At 45.3% G+C, this 20,103-nt stretch overlaps 1 protein-coding gene across 3 annotated transcripts in view; it reads right to left on the reverse strand.

Annotated features, from left to right (window-relative positions):
- Positions 1–20,103, reverse strand: part of ptprb (protein tyrosine phosphatase receptor type b) — a 169,023-nt gene that overhangs the window by 11,660 nt on the left and 137,260 nt on the right. For all 3 annotated transcript variants that reach the window (XM_072485101.1, XM_072485102.1, XM_072485103.1), the window contains 12 exons: positions 17,206–17,472; positions 15,113–15,397; positions 12,713–12,991; positions 9,411–9,560; positions 5,184–5,427; positions 4,980–5,077; positions 4,705–4,810; positions 2,774–2,848; positions 2,647–2,664; positions 2,459–2,540; positions 2,237–2,327; positions 63–139 (listed from right to left, as the gene is read on the reverse strand). In XM_072485101.1, the coding sequence (XP_072341202.1) occupies positions 63–139; positions 2,237–2,327; positions 2,459–2,540; positions 2,647–2,664; positions 2,774–2,848; positions 4,705–4,810; positions 4,980–5,077; positions 5,184–5,427; positions 9,411–9,560; positions 12,713–12,991; positions 15,113–15,397; positions 17,206–17,472 (1,772 nt within the window). The remainder of the gene's footprint in view (positions 1–62; positions 140–2,236; positions 2,328–2,458; positions 2,541–2,646; positions 2,665–2,773; positions 2,849–4,704; positions 4,811–4,979; positions 5,078–5,183; positions 5,428–9,410; positions 9,561–12,712; positions 12,992–15,112; positions 15,398–17,205; positions 17,473–20,103) is intronic.

Raw genomic sequence — 20,103 nt, forward strand, 5'->3', positions numbered from 1 at the left:
ACTGAGCAACATAAAATAACTACATAAAATAACTAATATACTGAAACAGTAGTCCAGCTTACTGGTATGTAACTGGCGTTGATGTAGTCTGAACAAGGATCATCATCAATGTAAGTTAATTTCACCCTTGTTGAGTCATCTAGTAATAAACAATAACAGAAACATGAATAAATAACAAACTCTGGTTTTGTACCAGAATATCGATTATGCTTTAAAAATTACAACGGTGTTTAACATATACAGTAATTAAGACAATTTACCTAAAATGTCAAAATGGAACTTTCCTGCCCAACTCCACTTTACTGCCCACTCCCCATATCACTTGATTCCCTTTCAGACCAAAATCTGTCTCTCAGCCTTGAATATACCAAGCAATGGAACATCCACAATCCTCTGCGGTAGAGAATTCCAAACATTCATAGCCCTCAGAGCGAAGAAATTGCCCCTCACAAAGATGTGCGGGTTAGGCGGATTGGCCATGATAAATGGCCTCCTTCTGCACTGTCGGTATTCCATGATTCTATCTCAGTCCTAAATGGCCGACTCCTTATCCTGGGACTGTAAATGTAAATAATCTTTATTATCACAAGTTGGCTTACATTAACACTGCAATGAAGTTACTGTGGAAAAAACCCTAGTCGCCACATTCCGGCGCCTGTTTGGGTACACAGAGGGAGAATGCAGAATTCTCAGCTGGTACGGGAATTGAACCTGTGTTGCTGGTCTTGTTCTGCATCACAAACCAGCTGTCGAGCCCACTAAGCTAAACCAGCCCAGGACTGTGCTCCGCTCTTTGTTCTAAATTGCCCAGCCAGAAGCAGGAGTTCTGGGCCAAGTTGACACTGAGAGAAGAGATTATTAAACCAGACTTTGAGCAAACTGTACAATCAGATTCCAAAACAGTCAACTGCCGTGGTTATAATGTTAAATTACAAGCATCAGGGGCGTCATTCTCCGACCCCCCGCCGGGTCGGAGAATGGCCGTTGGCCGCCGTGAATCCCGCCCCCGCCGAAGTCTCCGCTCCCGGAGATTGGGCGGGGGCGGGAATCCGGCTGCACCGGTTGGCGGGACTCCCCGCTGGATTCTCCGGCCCGGATGGGCCGAAGTCCCGCCCAGAAATTGCCTGTCCCGCCGACGTAAATCAAACCTGGTATTTACCGGCGGGACCAGGCGGCGTGGGCGGGCTCCGGGGTCCTGGGGGGGGCGCGGGGCGATCTTGCCCCGGGGGGTGCCCCCACGGTGGCCTGGCCCACGATCGGGGCCCACCGATCCGCGGGCGGGCCTGTGCCGTGGGGGCACTCTTTCCCTTCCGCCTCCGCTACGGCCTCCACCATGGCGGAGGCGGAAGAGACTCTCCCCACTGCTCCCGCGCATGCGCTGGGAAACTGGCAGCGGCCGCTGACGCTCCCGCGCATGCGCCGCATTTCCGCGCCAGCTGGCGGGGCAACAAACGCCATTTCCGCCAGCTGGCGGGGCGGAAATCCCTCCGGCGTCGGCCTAGCCCCTCAATGTTGGGGCTAGGCCGCCAAAGATGTGGAGCCTTCCGCACCTTTTTGCCGGCGCGATGCCCGTCTGATTAGCGCCGGCTTTGGCGCCAGTCGGCGGGCATCCCGCCGTTGGGGAGAATTTTGCCCCAGATTTCTGAATAAGCCAACCACTATACCACTAAATTGCCCACTCGGCCTCCTCAAGATTCAAGATGATATTGTCTCAACCTCCTGTTGTACATTTCTCCCGATGATAACTCCCGATGTTTCAAGGTTTACACTAAAACCCAAAATCTAGATTGCCATTATTTTTTTAAATATAAGTTTAGAGTACCCAATTATTGTTTTTTCCAATTAAGTGGCAATTTAGCGTGGCCAATCTACCTAACCTGCACATCTTTGGGTTGTGGGGGTGAAACCCACGCAGACATGGGGAGAATGTGCAAACTCCCCACGGACAGTGACCAAGGGCCAGGATTCGAACGCGGGTCCTCATCGCCGCAGTCCCAGTGCTAACCACTGCACCACATGCCGACCTTAGATTGCCATTATAGTCAATGCACCTGAAGTAAAAAAAATCCAGTGATCAAATGGTTAAACAAGTACATTAGAGTTTGACAGCCAACATGCAACATCATTAGCACTGTAGTGCTCAAATTGTATAATATTTCTATTTGGCCAACACTAAATTCCAGCTCAAAAGTACATAATCTGTAACAGTCTGTGACATGAGGAACATTAGACTTACAAGGCAGAATATTATTGTATCGATTTTTCCCCCTGTTCTCGGGTAATAATGCTGTGTCAAAAGGCTGGTTTCTTCCAACATCTTTTAAATCCTTTTGAAGAGAAAGCAATAACTCAGGTTAATGTACCCCGGGAGCTTTTCCTATTAGCAGTACCTCTCATCTCAGAAAATCACGTAAATGTGTTTATAATGTTTCGAAGTAGATGAAAGTGGCTATCCTACCTCATACTCCTCCGACAGGAGATAACTGGAATCTGCTTGCAGTTTGGTAAACTGGTTTTCGAACTGGCTTGCCTTAATTTCTCTAAAATTAATTTGGCAGGAGTAGATTTATGAGAAACAACATTAAACACAATTTCAATAAGTATGCTGCGAGTCACATGTCCATGACAAATATTATCGGAACCAACCTGGAAATTGGAAGCTGCCTGAAAAAGAAAAGAAAAATGAGGTTCCAGCGAGCACATTTTTATCAAAAGTTCTTGTTTTGAAGGCGAAAAGTTATTGAGGTGAAGCTGTGGATCAGAAAGTTCTCACCTTCCCTGTACAAGAGGGACAGTTACAGATGAAGGCCTGTCTTTTGGCTTTGATACTGGTCGAGATTCCACACTCCTACAATCAAAAACGCATTGAACAAGAACGTAAGAATTTCTGGGAAATGGTGAAATGATGTTAGCCCAACAAGCCTCACCCATTTTACCTTCTCTAAACTTAAGCTCATCTGAAATGGAATCACAGAATTGTTATGGCGCAGAAGGAGGTCATTTGGCACATCGTGTCTGCACCGGCTCTCCAAACCAGCGTCATGACTTGGTGTGATTCTCCTGCCCTTTCCCATACCCCTGCACACTCTATCTATTCAAGTCAACATCTAATACTATTATGAATGCCTCAGTTGAACCTGCCTCCAACACACTTCCAAGAAGTGCATTCCAGACCCGGACCACTCGATGTGTGAGAATGTTTTCTCACATCACACTTGCTTCTTTTGCAAATCACTTTAAATCTCTGCCCTCTCGTTCTTGATCCTTTTACAAGTGGGAACAGTTTCTCCCTAACCACTCTACCTAATCCCTTCATGATTTTGAACACCTCTATCTAATCTCCTCTTAGCCTTATCCTCTCCAAGGAGAACAATCCCAACCTCTCCAATCTAGCCTCGTAACTGCTTCCCGTGTGTTAACACAGCAAATCTCATTCCCGTCATCCCTGTGCTCACTCACCTACACTGGATCCCTCTCAAGCAATGTCTCGATTTTAAAATTCTTATCCTTTTGTTCAAACCTCTCTGTGATCTCACTCCTCCCCATCTCTGTAACCCCCTCCAGCCCACAACCCTCGGAGATATCCATGCTGTTTTAATTCGGATTCTCTTGTGCATCCCAACTTAAATTCTCTATTATCGGTGGTTGTGTCTTCAGTTGCCCAGATCCCACGTGCTGGGACTCTCTCCATACGTCACTCCACCTTGCTTTAAGACACGCTTCAAACCTCCCTTTGACTAAGCTTTTGGTCACCTTACCTGACGTCTCCTTATGTTGCTGATCGATGTAATTCTTTGTTCCATAAAGCTCCTTGGATGTTTTATTACATTAAAGGTGCCATATAAGTTGTTGTTTTTGACAGATCAACTCACTTAGCCAGTTTTGCATTACGTTCTTCATTTCTGCCTCCGGAAAGCCATCCAATTGTTTCATTAAACCCAATTATCCTCCCTATTTGTTTGATCTTTCTTGGGAAATTACTCCAAATCTCTTTTAAGCCTTTTGAATTTGACAGTTTTACCCCATTCCCCTTCTATTGCTATTTGTAATCTATAACGTGTCTCCTTTAGGAATTGAAGCCCTCACTGCTGCGATTAATGTGCCTGGATTCATGTCGTCAATTGCCTTTGCAACCTTGAGAACTCTAGTTACATTTTAATGGCGTGCGTTAGCAGTTTTAAAACTCACAATGGCAGGGCTTTTGCAATGGAGGTGCTTTTGCTCAACTGCTGTAACTTGGGGAAAATACACGTCTAAACAGATGATTACTTGAATAGAAACAATGTGCAGGATGATGGGGAAATGTTAGGGTAATGGCACTAGGGCATGGTGCTCGTTTGGAGAGGCAGTGCAGTTCCAAAGGGGTGAATGGCTTCATTCTGCCCTGTAACAGTTCTCTAATTCTGATGCAAGGTGTGCTAAGAGAGTGCTAGAGATTGGCATTATTACCACTGAATCCTACCATGCTGCATTGGCTACAGCCAAGCAATTCCATATGGCTGCTCTGACTCTGGTGCCAATACAGCGGTGCAGTGGCAATCCTGATAAGCACGTTTCCACTACATGAACAGCAATGTATTGCTGGCAGAGCCTGAACCAGCTCCAAGGATTTTCATGACCTAGTTCAAGGCATAAGGAACTTCAGTGATTGAAGTGGATCATTAGGAAATATCAACTTTGGCAGAAAACTGCCACAATACTCACGCTGGCTTCACTTTTCTCCTGCAAACAATTATAGCCATGACTGAAATGAGGATAACAATCAGGAACACGCCAGCACTTGCTCCTTCTATGACACCCAAGAGAGGCTCTAGAGACAGGACACAAAAAGATTGTTATCCACTTTGAAACGTGCAGGCTAAAATCCATATCAATATGTGTTGACTATCTATTGGGGATCTGCTGTGTTAGCAGAAGGTAAGGTTAAAATGTTTGCCCCTCTGCGATGTTTACAGTGATTTACACAAGCAAGCACCTACCTGCCTCCGTAGTTATAGGCAAGGAGAAAAAGGTGTCTGAAAACAAAGGGTTGCTCATATCTTCATCAAATAGCTGAGTGAAGGCACGCACGCTGATTCTAAAAGAGTAATCCAGTCGTTAGTTTAGCACAGTTGTAAAACTTGCAGAAAAAAAAACTTTGTCAGAAACTGGAGGAAGGAAGTCTTTCTTCTGAGAGGTCTGACCTGTATGATGTTCTGGATTTCAAAGGTCCATCGCAGAATGTTTTCTGATCTTTCTCACATTTCCCTCCCAGCCTGTCCATCTGCGCCCCAACTTTTATTTCAAAGGTTTGCAACGTGCCGTCAGGATTTTCTGCACATTTGCTTGAAAAATAATTTGTTTGATAGTTTTGGACCGAGCTGTTCCGTTTGTATTCCAGGTAAGATGGCAGTGGGTGCTGTTTGTCTGGCTTCCTATTTTCAGTATCTAAAAACATAAGAACATAAGAACATAAGAACTAGGAGCAGGAGTAGGCCATCTGGCCCCTCGAGCCTGCTCCGCCATTTAATGAGATCATGGCTGATCTTTTGTGGACTCAGCTCCACTTTCCGGCCCGAACATCATAAACAGACCGAGTTTGTCGTATTGAAGTAAAATGCATTAGATCACTTCAGTAAAACCCCTTATCTGTGTAGCTCTGGCGATGAGGACAGTCAAAATTTTAACTTCTTTGTAATCCTGATTGGATTGCGGTATGTTTCCAGAATTTGCTAGTTTATCCCAAAGGTGCAACCTTTTTTTCAGCTTTCTCCATCATTATGTATATTTGTTAACAGTGAGTTCCTGGTTAGGTCCATTTGTGTTCCGATATTACTGCATGATTCTCTTTGCTTAAATATGCAACAACCCCACCAACCAATAAAACATACAATGTTATACGACTATCACTAACCCAGTTCTCAAAAGTAAATCTGTATTTTCAGCTTTCATTAGTGCTGTATGTCTGCATCTCTCCATTTGTATTGAATAACTGGGAAGATGGACAGGCAGGTTATTTTTACCATTGCTAAATGGAATTCGATTTATCACCAAGGCTACAAAAACATTAGAAAATAATCCTTTTTTTGATCAAACAAGCTTTGAAGATTTCACAACGGTCAAAAGATTCAATAGTTACCAGGCATGGTTTTCAGAACCTGAAGAAGAAAATGGTATGAGATGCGTAGAACTTTTGTGTTTACGTTATTTCCTTTGCGAGGAAGTCAGGGCCGGGAAGCCAAAGGGGGGACTTGATAATGGTTTCAAAGAGCATGAAAATTGTGATAAGGTACTAGATTGTTTCTGCTGGAGCTAAGGCAGAGAATTTTAGATAATCACAATAAGAAATCGAAAGGAATTTAGAAAAAACTGTCTTCGCGGGTAACGTTCTGTGATTCTCTGGAGCAGATCTTCACTTTGTGCGACGGTGTAAAGGAAACATGCCATTGTTTTATATTGCTCCTGACTTTTGTCAAGGAGAAAGTTAGCAGAGCAAGAATGACAGTTTGGGCAAGAATAGAACCAAGGTGAAAATAGATACCTGTAAATACAATTAGATTGTATTATTGTTTGGCTCAAGTTTGACTAATTTTCTAATTGTGGCAGTTCATGCATAATCTTTTCAAGTTTGGTGAAATGTGTTTCCAGGGTGGGTTGAGGGGGGCAAGGTTGTGTGATGGGGAAGTCACGATGGTAGCTGAACTATATTTCTAGGGATTTTGATGGATTTGAATAGATCATGGTTGGAAATACACCAAATACACCAGGGCAGCACGGTAACCTTGTGGATAGCACAATTGCTTCACAGCTCCAGGGTCCCAGGTTCGATTCCGGCTTGGGTCACTGTCTGTGCGGAGTCTGCACATCCTCCCCATGTGTGCGTGGGTTTCCTCCGGGTGCTCCGGTTTCTTCCCACAGTCCAAAGATGTGCGGGTTAGGTGGATTGGTCATGATAAATTGCCCTTAGTGTCCAAAATTGCCCTTAGTGTTGGGTGGGGTTACTGGGTTATGGGGATAGGGTGGAGGTGCTGAACTTGGGTAGGGTGCTCTTTCCAAGAGCCGGTGCAGACTCGATGGGCCGAATGGCCTCCTTCAGCACTGTAAATTCTATGATTATCTATGAAATTCAAAATAATCTAAATTCAAAATAATCTCTCTTTGATTATATACTGGGAAGACTCAAGTCTCATGTGTCCGGTCTCCACCAAAAGCTCAGCTTCTTCACCAGAGGTTCCAATCTCCATCCTGGCTGCCATCTGAGACTGGACTAGACTGCCCTCAACCTCAATATCATATTTGACCACAAGGTAAACGTTCAAGCACATATCTTCGCTCTCAGTAAGACTGCCTACTTACATTTCCGTAATTATGCCAATTCTCACCCTTGCGTCAGCATGTTTCTGCTGCTGAAACTATTACCCATGCCTTTGTTACTTTCAGACATGACTATTCTAATGCACTTCTTGCCGGTCTCCCATACTCTACCCTCCATAAACTTGAAGTCATGCAAAACTCGACAGCTTGTCTTCTAACTTGAAGCAATCACCCTGTGCTCACTGGTCTACACTGGCTTCCAGTCAAACAACGTCTCAGTCTTAAAACTCTTACCTTGTTTTCAAATCCGTCCTTTGTCTGACCCTTGCCTAACTCTCCAGCCCCACAACGCTCTGAGATATTTGGGCTGCTCTAATTCTGCCCTCTTGAGCATCCAGTTTTAATTGCCCCATCATTGATGGCTTACCTTTCGTTGCCTAAGTTCAAATCTCTGAAATTCCCATCCTGAACCCAACTATCCACCTCACTTTCCTCCTTTAAGACACTCCCTAAAACCTTCATCTTTGACCAAGCCTTTTGGCCATCTGCCCTGATGCCTCCTTCTATGCCTCAATGTCATTTTTGTTTTATAATATCTGTGAAGTTTATTTTTATTCCTCCAAGGGATGTTGAGCGTTGCCGGCTAGGACGGTATTTATTGGCCATCCCTAATTTCCCTCGGGAAGGTGGAGTTGAGCTGCCTTCTTGAACCGCTGCAGTCCCTGAGGTACAGGTACACCCACAGTGCTGTCAAGGAGGGAGTTCCAGGATTTTGACCCAGTGACAGTGAAGGAACAGCGATATATTTCCAAATCTGGGGCGAAATTCTCCCCCAACGGCGGGATGCCCGCCGACTGGCGCCAAAGCTGGCGCAAATCAGACGGGCATCGCGCCGGCAAAAAGGTGCGGAAGTCTCCGCATCTTTGGCGGCCTAGCCCCAACATTGAGGGGCTAGGCCGACGCCGGAGGGATTTCCGCCCCGCCAGCTGGCGGAAATGGCGTTTGTTGCCCCGCCAGCTGGCGCGGAAATGCGGCGCATGCGCGGGAGCGTCAGCGGCTGCTGTCAGTTTCTCCGCGCATGCGCGGGAGCGTCAGCGGCCGCCGAAAGTTTCCCGCGCATGCGCAGTGGGGAGAGTCTCTTCCGCCTCCGCCATGGTGGAGGCCGTAGCGGAGGCGGAAGGGAAAGAGTGCCCCCACGGCACAGGCCCGCCCGCGGATCGGTGGGCCCCGATCGCGGGCCAGGCCACCGTGGGGGCACCCCCCGGGGTCAGATCGCCCCGCGCCCCCCCCCAGGACCCCGGAGCCCGCCCACGCCGCCTGGTCCCGCCGGTAAATACCAGGTTTGATTTACGCCGGCGGGACAGGCAGTTTCTGGGCGGGACTTCGGCCCATCCGGGCCGGAGAATCCAGCGGGGGGTCCCGCCAACCGGCGCGGCTGGATTCCCGCCCCCGCCCAATCTCCGGGAGCGGAGACTTCGGCGGGGGCGGGGGCGGGATTCACGGCGGCCAACGGCCATTCTCCGACCCGGCGGGGGGTCGGAGAATGACGCCCCTGGATGCTAAGTTCCTGGTGAACTTCCAGGTGGTGATGTTCTCATGCGTCTGCTGCCCTTGTCTTTCGAGATGGTAGTGGTTGTGGGTTTGGAAGGTGCAGCCTGAGAAGCCTTGAGTTTTATTACAATAAAGGTGCTGACTAAACATTAACTGTTATTGTTGTTAGAATACATGCAGCATTCATAACATTACCAGAATTTAACATTCAAATGCAATTGCGATTCCATAATTATGTTTATTTCTTCCCTCCCTGCTAAACTTAATCTATGAAACCTTTTGTTTTACAGTCATGGTTAATAGGCAGAACACATTAACTTGCAGGAAAAGACCAGGCCTGTTACATCAGTCCTGCCCCGTGCTGTAAGCGCAGCTCTCACTATACGGCCAACACTCCCCAGAGTTTGGATATAAAATCATCTGGTGATTTCCTGATTTATGCTCCTGGCGAACCATGGTCCTAATCAAGAGTGTGCGTTTTTACAATTGGCTCAAGCCTTTCTCGGAGTTACGTAAATGTGCACCAGTATTAGTTGATGACACAAATCATGTGAAATAATATTTACCTTCCGCTTCACACACTATGACAGTAAAGTACTTTATGGCTCCATTGACATCACTGAACCAACTGCAATTAAAATTGAAATGTATGGTGGATTTGGTAATGACAACCGCTTTCTCATCCACACGGATATGTGAAGGTGGAGCAGGTGGACCTGCAGGAAAAACGCATTTAGTTAACTTTTGCTGTAAAATTTATATTTGCACTGAATAATACTGATCAACTATGTTGCTGAGCTACTTTGTCAGGTTTTGCTCATTAAATTATTAGAGATATTAAGCACCTTGCAGCCAGGTATGTTAAATGAAAGATTAACTATACAATTGAAAAGCTCCGCTTGAACGTCTCACAAATAAAAGTGAATGCATTGCAATATATAGTTTTAAATGAAAGCAATTGAAAAGTATCCTTGAGAGAAGTCATCACATTTATTCAATGACATGTGAGGTCTTTTTTTATCAAACTCAATTATGCCGTTGTCTGGAGATGTCACTAGTACCTCAGTGTAGAACTTCAGCCAAAATGAAGTATTCTAAATTGGACAATAATTAAAGATTAATTTGATAATATTTTTTTAAATGGCTGACTAATCATGGTGTCGCCTGTTGAGAAAGAGAAAGCAGCAAAGTGCTTAGAGGAGGAAATAATTTTTCAGGTCTGCAGTTTTCTTTCTAAGGGGATGACGCAATGTAAGAGTTGAAGTACAGGGTCCAGTAACACAAATAGCAGACCAGATAATCTAGAGCTGGATTTTCATGGAGGAAGTGGGAAGGTTGAGTGTCTGTTATTGTTATTTTTGGTTTAGGTCTGGACCTACAGAAAAGGCTTCAGGCGATGTTATTAACAAGCTATATCTTTTATTGAACAATATGCTAACTATTTGCAAGGTATACACAGCATAAGGCTCTACATAGAACTATCTTTCTCTGTGCTCTATTGTCATGTAATCTGCTGTCACTGATGGTGTAGACTATACAGGCGGAACTTTACCATGATTTGTCAAGAGTGGCTGAAAACCAGCATGTATTCCTCCAGATGCACTGCTGAGTTTTCAGACCAGATTTTCTGGCGCTCTGACCAAAGGTAATCAGGGGGCATGGTTTACGCAGTTAGTCTGGCAGGGTGGGGCCTGATAGAGCTAGCAAGGTCAGCTCCGTAAAAATCAGGGTGCATATGTAAAGGTCAGAATTATCAGTAGTTCCCACCCACTGCACCCCTCCCATCCCCAACTGCACAATTATCGGGGTCTCTCCCCTCCCCATTGCAGTTATTGGGGGATCTTCATCCCCAACATAACCAGTATCACCACTGTTACCCCGTCACTGCCAAGTCCCCCGTTCAAAGACCTCAGAGCCTTTCTCCCCCACCCCATCACACATAACGTCCCCCACCCCCCCATCAACCTCCGCCTGCACATCCCAAATTGGGCTCCCCAGAGGGCCCCCTCGGCATTTCCCCAGCACAGGTTGGCACTGCCAACCTGGCAATGCAATCTGTGCAAGAACAGTGCCCAGCGGTGACCCTCTACCCCGACCACCCACTTTAATGACCATGGCAGCGACCCCTGGCTGTTTCCTGTCTTCCTACAGCTGTTCTAAACCTTGCTGCTGTGACATCATATTGGCGAGCTTTGAATACTCAGTAAGGAGAAAAGTGAATGGCATGGAGGTCCTTTAATAGTATGTAAATCCACTAAAATGTGTTTAAATGAGGTTCCCACCCATCGCCGGTGAAGCAAATCAGGAATCGGGATTTCACTGGCAAGGAACCCATTTCCCGACTCTCATGAGATTTTGTGTCCATGTCTTTGTTCTCTCTGATGGCAAGCATGAGTGCAAAATCACCCCCTATATATATATATTTAACATTAACCCTTTGTACTACAGAGTCAGGAAGATTCCTGACCTGGCAGTCCCTGAAGAGCCACCATCCACCACATTTTCATGCCTGGCAGGCGGGGATGGGTTGGAGTCAGGCTTTTAGTTGCAGGCCTCAGGTGACAATGGAGGTGGGCAGTTGTTGAGTCCTGAGGCTGGAAATGCATGTCTCCATTTACTGGGACATCAGCCCAGTTTTAATGATGAAATCCAGGCACTCACCCCTAACTCCCACCCACACCCATGTTACTTCCATTCCCACAATACCCCCACACTACCTCCATGCTCCCCATACTCCCAATGCACCCCCATGCAACCTTCATAAGCCATACCCAGTATCCACAATGGGCGGACCCTGGGATATCTTTGAAGTGGGCATTAACAATAAATTTCTAACAATTTAATAGAGCTATTCTAACATTCAGAGCTGCTTGATAGCAAAAGGTCTCTTATCCATTGAACCCATTCATAAAATTGTAAATCGCCTCAAATGTTCAATCTGTTGTACACACATCAAGTTCTGCTTCTAGAGTGCCCCATTGGGATGAAGGATGATTTGGTTCCATGAGTTCAATGGGTTCTGAGATGTTGATCTGCTACATGTGGGACAGGTGGTGTTTGAATTTTCATGCCTCCATCCATGTCAGAAAATAGGCAGGGGGGATGTAAAAATCGGGTAGGGCCCAAATAGAAGCTTTGTAGCCCCGTTCCCATTCTGTGGAATTTTTATGCACCTGGGCGGCACAGTAGCACCGTGGTTAGCATTGTTGCTTCACAGTGCCAGGGATCCATGTTCGATTCCCGGCTTGGGTCACTGTCTGTGAGGAGTCTGCACGTTCTCCCCATGTCTGCGTGGGTTTCCTCCGGGTGCTCCGGTTTCCTCCCACAAGTCCAGAAAGACGTGCTGTTACATAATATGGACATTCTGAATTCTCCCTCCGTGTACCCTAACAGGAGTCGGAGTGTGGCAACTAGGGGCCTTTCACAGTAACTTCATTGCCGTGTTAATGTAAGCTTACTTGTGACAATTAAGATTATTATTATTACATTATTTTGTGACTCACAGTGGTCACTGATGTCTGAGTGGGTTGCTGAGAAATCCATGGGATCTACCTTGTCTAGGGCTGCCATTTAATGTGCAGTGTGATGCATTCAATCACATTTTGCCTGTTAATTCACATTTACCTCGTGTTAATTTTGAACGTTAGAGTATAAAATAGATTTTGTCGATGGTTTTACTTTTCTGAATTAGTACACTAAATTTTATTTTGTTTGTGAAAAAACTGTGGAATCCTGTGGCTATATTCTCCTAGTGGGTAAATGGAATTTCAAGTTACTGGTCACTAACTGGACTGTAACAAACTTTGCACTTAGAATGCAAAATAAACAGTTTCACAAAAGGTCAGAATATATGATTGGGAATACTTACTGTCAATCATGGTAATAACACTGTCCTCAACAGCATCACTGGTCATTTTATCAGAGATAACTTTTATAGCCACTAAATATTTCTTGTCCGGCTCTAGTTCCCTGATGATGTATTGAACTAATTCTTTTTCAATTCTTCGTGAGTACACCAATTCTTTTTTGTCTAAATGGTAGCATTTAACATCATAGCCATCATAGTCTGAGTCAGGGTGTGTCCAGGAGCAGGAGACTGCAGTGGAACTCTGGGGTCGACACCGGATATGCTGAATTTTGTCAGGTCCTGTAATTTACAAATAATCGTAAAAACAATTGCAATACCGAAAGACAGAAGAATCGACATTAGTGTCGATTTTAAAGCAGGCAAATAAATACTTTGTTTCAAGGCTGCCTTGTCATAACCTGTCATCTTGACCTGGCACTTAAATGCAACTGAAAGTCTCAGGATTTGCCGAGGATTAACATCTCCAATGGCCTTCTAGCTTGTTCCTCATATTGACTTCATGTGAGTTTCAATTTGTCGAAAGTTTTCATGCCCTCAATTTATCTCGCTCTATGGCTCCTTTTGCCCAATGTTCCAATTTCATAACCTTTGCCTTTATTCGCAAATTTCTTCAACCTCTCGCCTTCACCTCCAACTCTGCATCCTAGCTTGCACACTCCAATGTCTCAGTTCAACCCATTGTGTGTCCTGCTGCCCCTTCCTATCCAGCATTGCAGTGTGGTTCCTCAAAAATCATGGCCCTAGAAGGCAGCACGGTGGCGCAGTGAGTAGCACTGCTGCCTCATGGCGCCGATATCCCAGGTTCAATTCCGGCTCTGGGTCACTGTCCGCCTGGAGTTTGCACATTCTCCCCGTGTTTACGTGGGTTTCGCCCCAACAACTCAAAGATGTGCAGGCTAGGTGGATTGACCTTGCTAAATTGCCCTTAATTTGAATAAAAATGAATTGGGTACTCTAAATTTATTTTAAAAAAACAATCATGGCCCGAAACTCTGGAATTGTCTTCCTAAATCGCTCTCACCCAATGTACCATTCTTCTTCACCTTTAAAAGATCCCTCAGAACCCATCTCAATGATTATGCATTGTATACATCTTCCAATTCCTCTTATGCTTTGCTATTTTGAAAGCACTGTATAAATGCAGGTACATTATAACCTACCTGTTAAAAAGCTCAATTAGTTTTACATGAATATGAATTAATTTTCATTTATTTACGAAGATATTTACAACGCGCTTGTTTCCTTTCTAAATCTTTGCTTGATATCTCAATATATTTCCTTTTGTTCTGTTCTTTTGTGTGTGTTCTTTTAAAAATGCATTAATGTCATAACCCATTTAATACCGTAGATCTGGTGACATATTTAGGTCGGCAGTAAGAGGGTTTAACTGTTGTCTCAATTCAGGCTCAGCTGAGTATTTTGAGATTACTTTATTTGGAGAACCAATGCATAAATCTTTAAGCCGGCTTTAAATAATTCAACAACCCTATTTCTGGGAAGATTTAGCCTAAACCTCTTTATACGGCAATAATCCAACAATTCATCAACCAGCGAAGAAAAGAGAATGATTCAACAAGTTTTAAAATCAAATAATAGTGCTTGGATTTATACTCTGATCATCATACTGGAAGAAAAATGCATCGAACAATGCATTGGAGCATAGAAATAGGAATAGGACATGTAACCTCTTCCTGGTTCCTGAGTATTAAGTGAACTTCTACACTGAGGTGTTATACCAAGCTGATCCCATCCTCAACTGATATTCAAGGGAGTGAGATCAGGAATGGTAATCCTTTTTAACTGATGGGCAATACTTTTTTTATTTGCTCATGGGAAGTGGGCTTCACTGGCTGGACCAGCATTTATTGCCCATCCCTAATTGTCTTTGAGGCGGCAGTTAAATGTTAACCGAATTGCTGTGGGTCTGGAGTCACATGTAGGCCAGACCAGGTAAGGATGGCAGATTTTTTTCCCTGAAGGACATCAGTGAACCAGGTGGGTTCAATCAGCAATGGTTTCATGGTCATCTTTCGACTTTTAATTCCAGATTTTTATGAATTCAAATTTCACCATCTGCAGCGGCAGGATTTGAACCCAGGTCTCCAGAACATTACCTTAGGTTTCTGGTTTATTAGTCCAGTGACAATGCCACTACGGCACCGCCTCCTGAGCGCTGGATAGGCTGAAACTAACCATTTTGGTACAAAACAAGGATTAAAGTTAGGACTATCTGTATACTGTAGGAACACACAGTGTCCTTACTCATTAATCGATTCCAGGGCATTATCACAGTTGTATTTTTGACAAACATTCTTCTCCCAAGTTAAAATAATATCCATGCAACTTGACAATATCTTATTTCTGAACAGTGATTAAAATTATGTTGTGCATATCACTTACGTGTCCTTATATGAGCTTGAACAGGTTCACTAAAAGTTTTCAGTGAGTTCCCACTGATAGTCCGCACACTGAAAGTGTAGGGACGCCCGGGATGGAGCTTCTGTATGATCCGTCCTTTTGATTTCACAGTGTTGTACGGGTTAAAAACAACAACTGTAGAATCTTTTGGGGTCCACTGCAGCTCAAAGTCATCATAATCCGTCCAATCTGGAGGACCCAGCCATGTGATGACCAATGAAGTATTTGTAACATCAGCAAAGGATACTGACCCTGGAGGTTTTGGTGCTTTAAGAGAATTAAAGATTACCGGTAAGAGTTGGACTAAAATATTAACCAAATATTAACCAAGCCTACTGATTACAAATTTCATTGAGAATATTTATATGTAAATTTTAATTAATATGCTTATCTCTAACTTATTCAGGGTCATTTTGTTAATGATTTCTTCTCAAGCTACAAGAAGGATTTGTTGTGTGACTAAACAACCGCTAGCATTTATGTAACAGTCCAGAAAATCCGCAGGCATCGTCTAATGGGGTAAGAGCTGGCATGCTCCTGGCTGCAGCCCAGGCTATGCTGAGTTGATGTTTGCAGGCTTAGTGCATGGGGTTGGGTGCAGCAAATCTTCAGCAACATGGGTCACATAAGTTAAGGGACAATTAATCTAGAGCTGATGTTGTAAAAAATACTTTAAGCTTCATTAAGTTTAATTTCTGTCTGTGCAGTAGCATGTCAAAGCTCATCATGGTAATGAACACCAATGATCCTGCAGATTCTGGGTATGAGACATTGCAGACATTTTCGATGCCCAAAAGTAAAGGTTATGTCTCACAAAGTCATTAAATACATCATTATGCCAGAATCCGAGCTGCAATTTATTGCCACAGTGCACTGTTCATGTTTTGCAATGGATTCATTCTTCCTTGTTAATTTACTTTCTGAATGCAATAACTTTTTACCCATTTTCCAGCCAGTGAACCAATTTTCTCCTTATAAAGCTGTGATATTCAAAAATATCCCTCTACCTGAGGCTGTAACATCTGTTTCAGGGCTCCCAGTTTAAAAAAAAACTTTTCTTTCAAATTTTAAATGATGACAGATGTTTGTTTTTGTACATGTTCCAAATTTGCAGATGTTCTGAACTGCACTCAAACTGAGGTTGTTTCCTTAATGCAATGTCACTTTGAAACTCGTTGTCCCATTAATGACGGCGGTTCACTTGGATTTAATTCTCAAAGCCTTCACCTCTTTAGGATGCAACTTTTGACAAACAAGTTAGGTTTGAACAATTGTGCTGTGCCAAAAACAAAGATGATGGGATTTAATTCAAATCAATGCCTGAAAAAGAATTGACCCCCAAAGTGAAGAAATGGACAGCAAATCCTTAGGATGCAAATAAAATCAGCATTTGTAAGATTTTCTTTTGATTTCTTGCACTGAATTTGAATCCCCTCAAAGCTTTGGATGGATAGCCAGATGAAGCACTTTGAGATTATATAGGAGGAAGAGCAGAGCTTGCTGATCCGAAAGAGTGATCAAGTGATGCTACGTTTATACTGACAGGAGCATTCTAACCGTGCAACACACAAATGTATTTCCCTAAACTGGAGTTATGCTCAATCTGACCTGTAATTTGAAGGCTACAGAGCCTTGTTACTGAAAATGACCTGGTGGCAGTTACATATTAATTGCTTTGCAAAGAAACAAGTGCCTTGCAAGGAGCAAGCATGAACAATTACCTTTCTTTTTTAAGAATGTTGACACTTTGAATTGTAGCTGTATTGGGTCCTGCCCATTTATAATGACCCGACAGGAGATATTGGAGGTAATTTTAACCTGCTTTGTTGTTGATAGTGAATCAACCGTCTGTTTACACATGCCTGACTTTCCAGTGGAAATTAGATTCTGCCAATTGAGATATAATTGCCTCTGGCTCCTTTCCCATTTGGGTTAATACATGTTCCCATGTAGCGAAGTATAATCACAGACTGCACTGTTTATTCATGATACTTTCTGAGCTACCATTTATGAGAAATACACTGGCTATAGATATTTGAAATGCATTAAAAGTGAAAACATCAATCGGTATTTACCTGTTCTTCCCTCTGCAGCAGCTTTATTGCTCAATTCTCCACTTTGTGTTACTATCACCATATGATAAATCCTACCAGGGATCAAGCCCAGAAAGTAGCATTCCTTCAAGTCTTTCTTTCCAAATTTATTGCTTTGCACAGTGCCATTTGGATTATAAAGTGACATGTTGTAGGAATCAAACTCTCCCACAGCCGGAGTCCATGTGAATAACAAGCTGTCAGTTTGGTTAATGTTCATCCATTGCAGACGAGTAACTTTAGCTGGAACTAAACAAATAGAATTAAACTTGGATGAGTTAATAAAACAGGAGAATATAAACAAAGATTTCTAAAGCTATTTCTACATATATCAACGACTTTGATGAAGGAATTGAGAGTTGCGTATTCAACTTTGCAATTAGGGAGGCCCAGTAAATGGTATGGATTGAAACAGGACCAACGGATTTGAACAGATTGAGTGAGTGGGAAAAACTGGCAGATGGAGTTCAAAGTGTGAGGCCACCCACCTCATGTCCAAGAGAGACAAATCAAAGTAATTTCTTCACGGTAAGAGACTAGGTACCTGTGGTAGTCTATGTAGAGGTATTACGGTACCTGATAATGCTGGAACACGATTGGTAGATATTGTATGTTTCCTATTGGTCAAGCTTTATGGTAGCTCTGCCCTGCGAGGTGGGGTATAAGAGCCTGTGCTGCCCCAGCAGCCTTCATTCTGTACCTGAGCTGCTGGGGGAAACATCTAGCTTATTAAAGCCTTCAGTTGGACTACAACCTTGCTTTAGTGGTCATTGATCGTGCATCAATTTAATAAGCTAGATTTAAAAGGATGGAGCTCCGAATCAAGCCGGAGTGTCTGCAACTCAGCCCCCACGCGGCGAACTCAGCGGCAATCTTCAAGCACTGGCTGGCGTGTTTCAAAGGATATCTCGGAACGGCCGAAAACACACCCACAGGAGAAGAGAAAATGCAAGTCCTGCACTCGAGGGTGAGCCCGGAAATTTACACCCTCATCGAGGATGCGGAAGACTTCAATGCAGCAATAGAGCTGCTAAAAGGACACTATATTCGCCCGGTAAACCAGGTCGACGCCCAACATCTGCTAGCGACGAGGCGACAAATCCCTGGGGAATCGCTGGAAGAATTCTACCGTGCGCTCCTGGTGTTGGGGAGAAACTGCAGCTGCCCGCAAGTTTCGGCAAGCGAGCACACAGAACTCTTGATCCGGGACGCTTTTGTGGCAGGTATGCTGTCCTCCCAAATCCGCCAGCGATTGCTGGAAAAAGACACCCTAGGCCTCAAGGAGGCACGGGCCCTTGCAGGCTCTCTGGATGTGGCCTCCACAAACGCCCGCGCTTACGTTCCCGACTGCGCAGCAGCCCCCTGGGCAGTGTGGAACCCCTCCGCAGCCGACCCCGAGACATTCCCCATCCCCCCACAAGCTTGTGCTGCATGGCGGCCTGGAAACCCCGGGGGGCCCCGCTGCTACTTTTGAGGGCAGGCCAAGCACCCCCCGCAGCGCTGCCCGGCCTGCGCATCCACCTGCAAGGGATGCGGTAAAAAGGGCCACTTTGTGGTAATATGCCAGGCCCGTGCGGTCGCCGCGGTCTCCGGCGGCGGATGCGGACCGCCACCACAAACCTCTCCACGGTCCCCGTGCAGCTAGCGGGCGCCGCCATCTTCCTACTCCAGGGCCACGTGCGGCCCCCGGGCGCCGCCACCTTGTCCCACGGACGCCACGTTCGATGGATGGGCGCCGCCATTTTGTTCACCCCCAGCCATGTGCGACCAATGGGAGCCGCCATCTTGGATGGACTCCCAGGACCCCAGCTCGGCTGACTGCACACCGCCCGAAGAGAACACTCAACTGCTGAGATTAGCCTCGGTGGCCCTGGATCAGTCCCGGCCTCGAACACTCTCAACTGCTACAACAACAGTACTAATCAACGGGCACGAGACGTCCTGCTTAATCGACTCTGGGAGCACAGAGAGCTTCATACACCCTGACACGGTAAGGCGCTGTTCTCTCCTCGTCCACCCCGTTAATCAAAAAATCTCCCTGGCCTCCGGATCCCACTCAGTAGAGATAAAGGGGTTTTGTGTAGCAAACCTCACTGTCCAGGGAAGGGAGTTTAAAAATTACCGGCTCTACGTCCTTCCCCACTTCTGCGCGGCCACATTCCTAGGTTTAGACTTCCAGTGTAATCTCCAAAGTCTAACTTTCAAATTCGGCAGCTCTATACCCCCCTCACTGTCTGCGGCCTCGTGGCCTTCTTCTCACGTACCCTCCTTGCTTCTGAAATCCGCCACTCCTCAGTCGAAAAGGAGGTCCAGGCTATAGTAGATGCTGTGCGACATTGGAGGCATTCCCTGGCCGGCAGGAGATTCACTCTCCTCACTGACCAATGGTCGGTTGCTTTCATGTTCGATAATGCACAGCTGGACAAGATAAAAAAACGATAAGATCTTGCGGTGGAGGACCGAACTCTCCACCTACAACTACGAGATCTTGTATCGTCCCGGGAGTCCTCCTTTATGAGCGACGAACTGCGTCAATTCCTGCTCAGCAAGGGCATTACCTCAAGCAGGATGACCAGTTACAACCCCCGGGGAAATGGACAGGTCGAGAGGGAGAACGGAACGGTCTGGAAGACCGTCCTACTGGCCCTACGGTCCAGGAATCTCCCAGTCTCCCGCTGGAAGGAAGTCCTCCTGGATGCCCTCCACTCCATCCGGTCACTGCTTTGTACCACAACCAACCAAACACCTCACAAACGTCTCCTTGTCTTCCCCAGGACGTCCTCCTCTGGGACCCCGCACCCGACCTGGCTGGCAGCTCCCGGACCCATCCTGCTCCGAAAACACGTGCGAGCGCACAAGTCGGACCCGTTGGTCGAGAGG

Source organism: Scyliorhinus torazame, chromosome 19, assembly GCF_047496885.1.
Source record: "Scyliorhinus torazame isolate Kashiwa2021f chromosome 19, sScyTor2.1, whole genome shotgun sequence".
Classification (NCBI taxonomy): domain Eukaryota; kingdom Metazoa; phylum Chordata; class Chondrichthyes; order Carcharhiniformes; family Scyliorhinidae; genus Scyliorhinus; species Scyliorhinus torazame.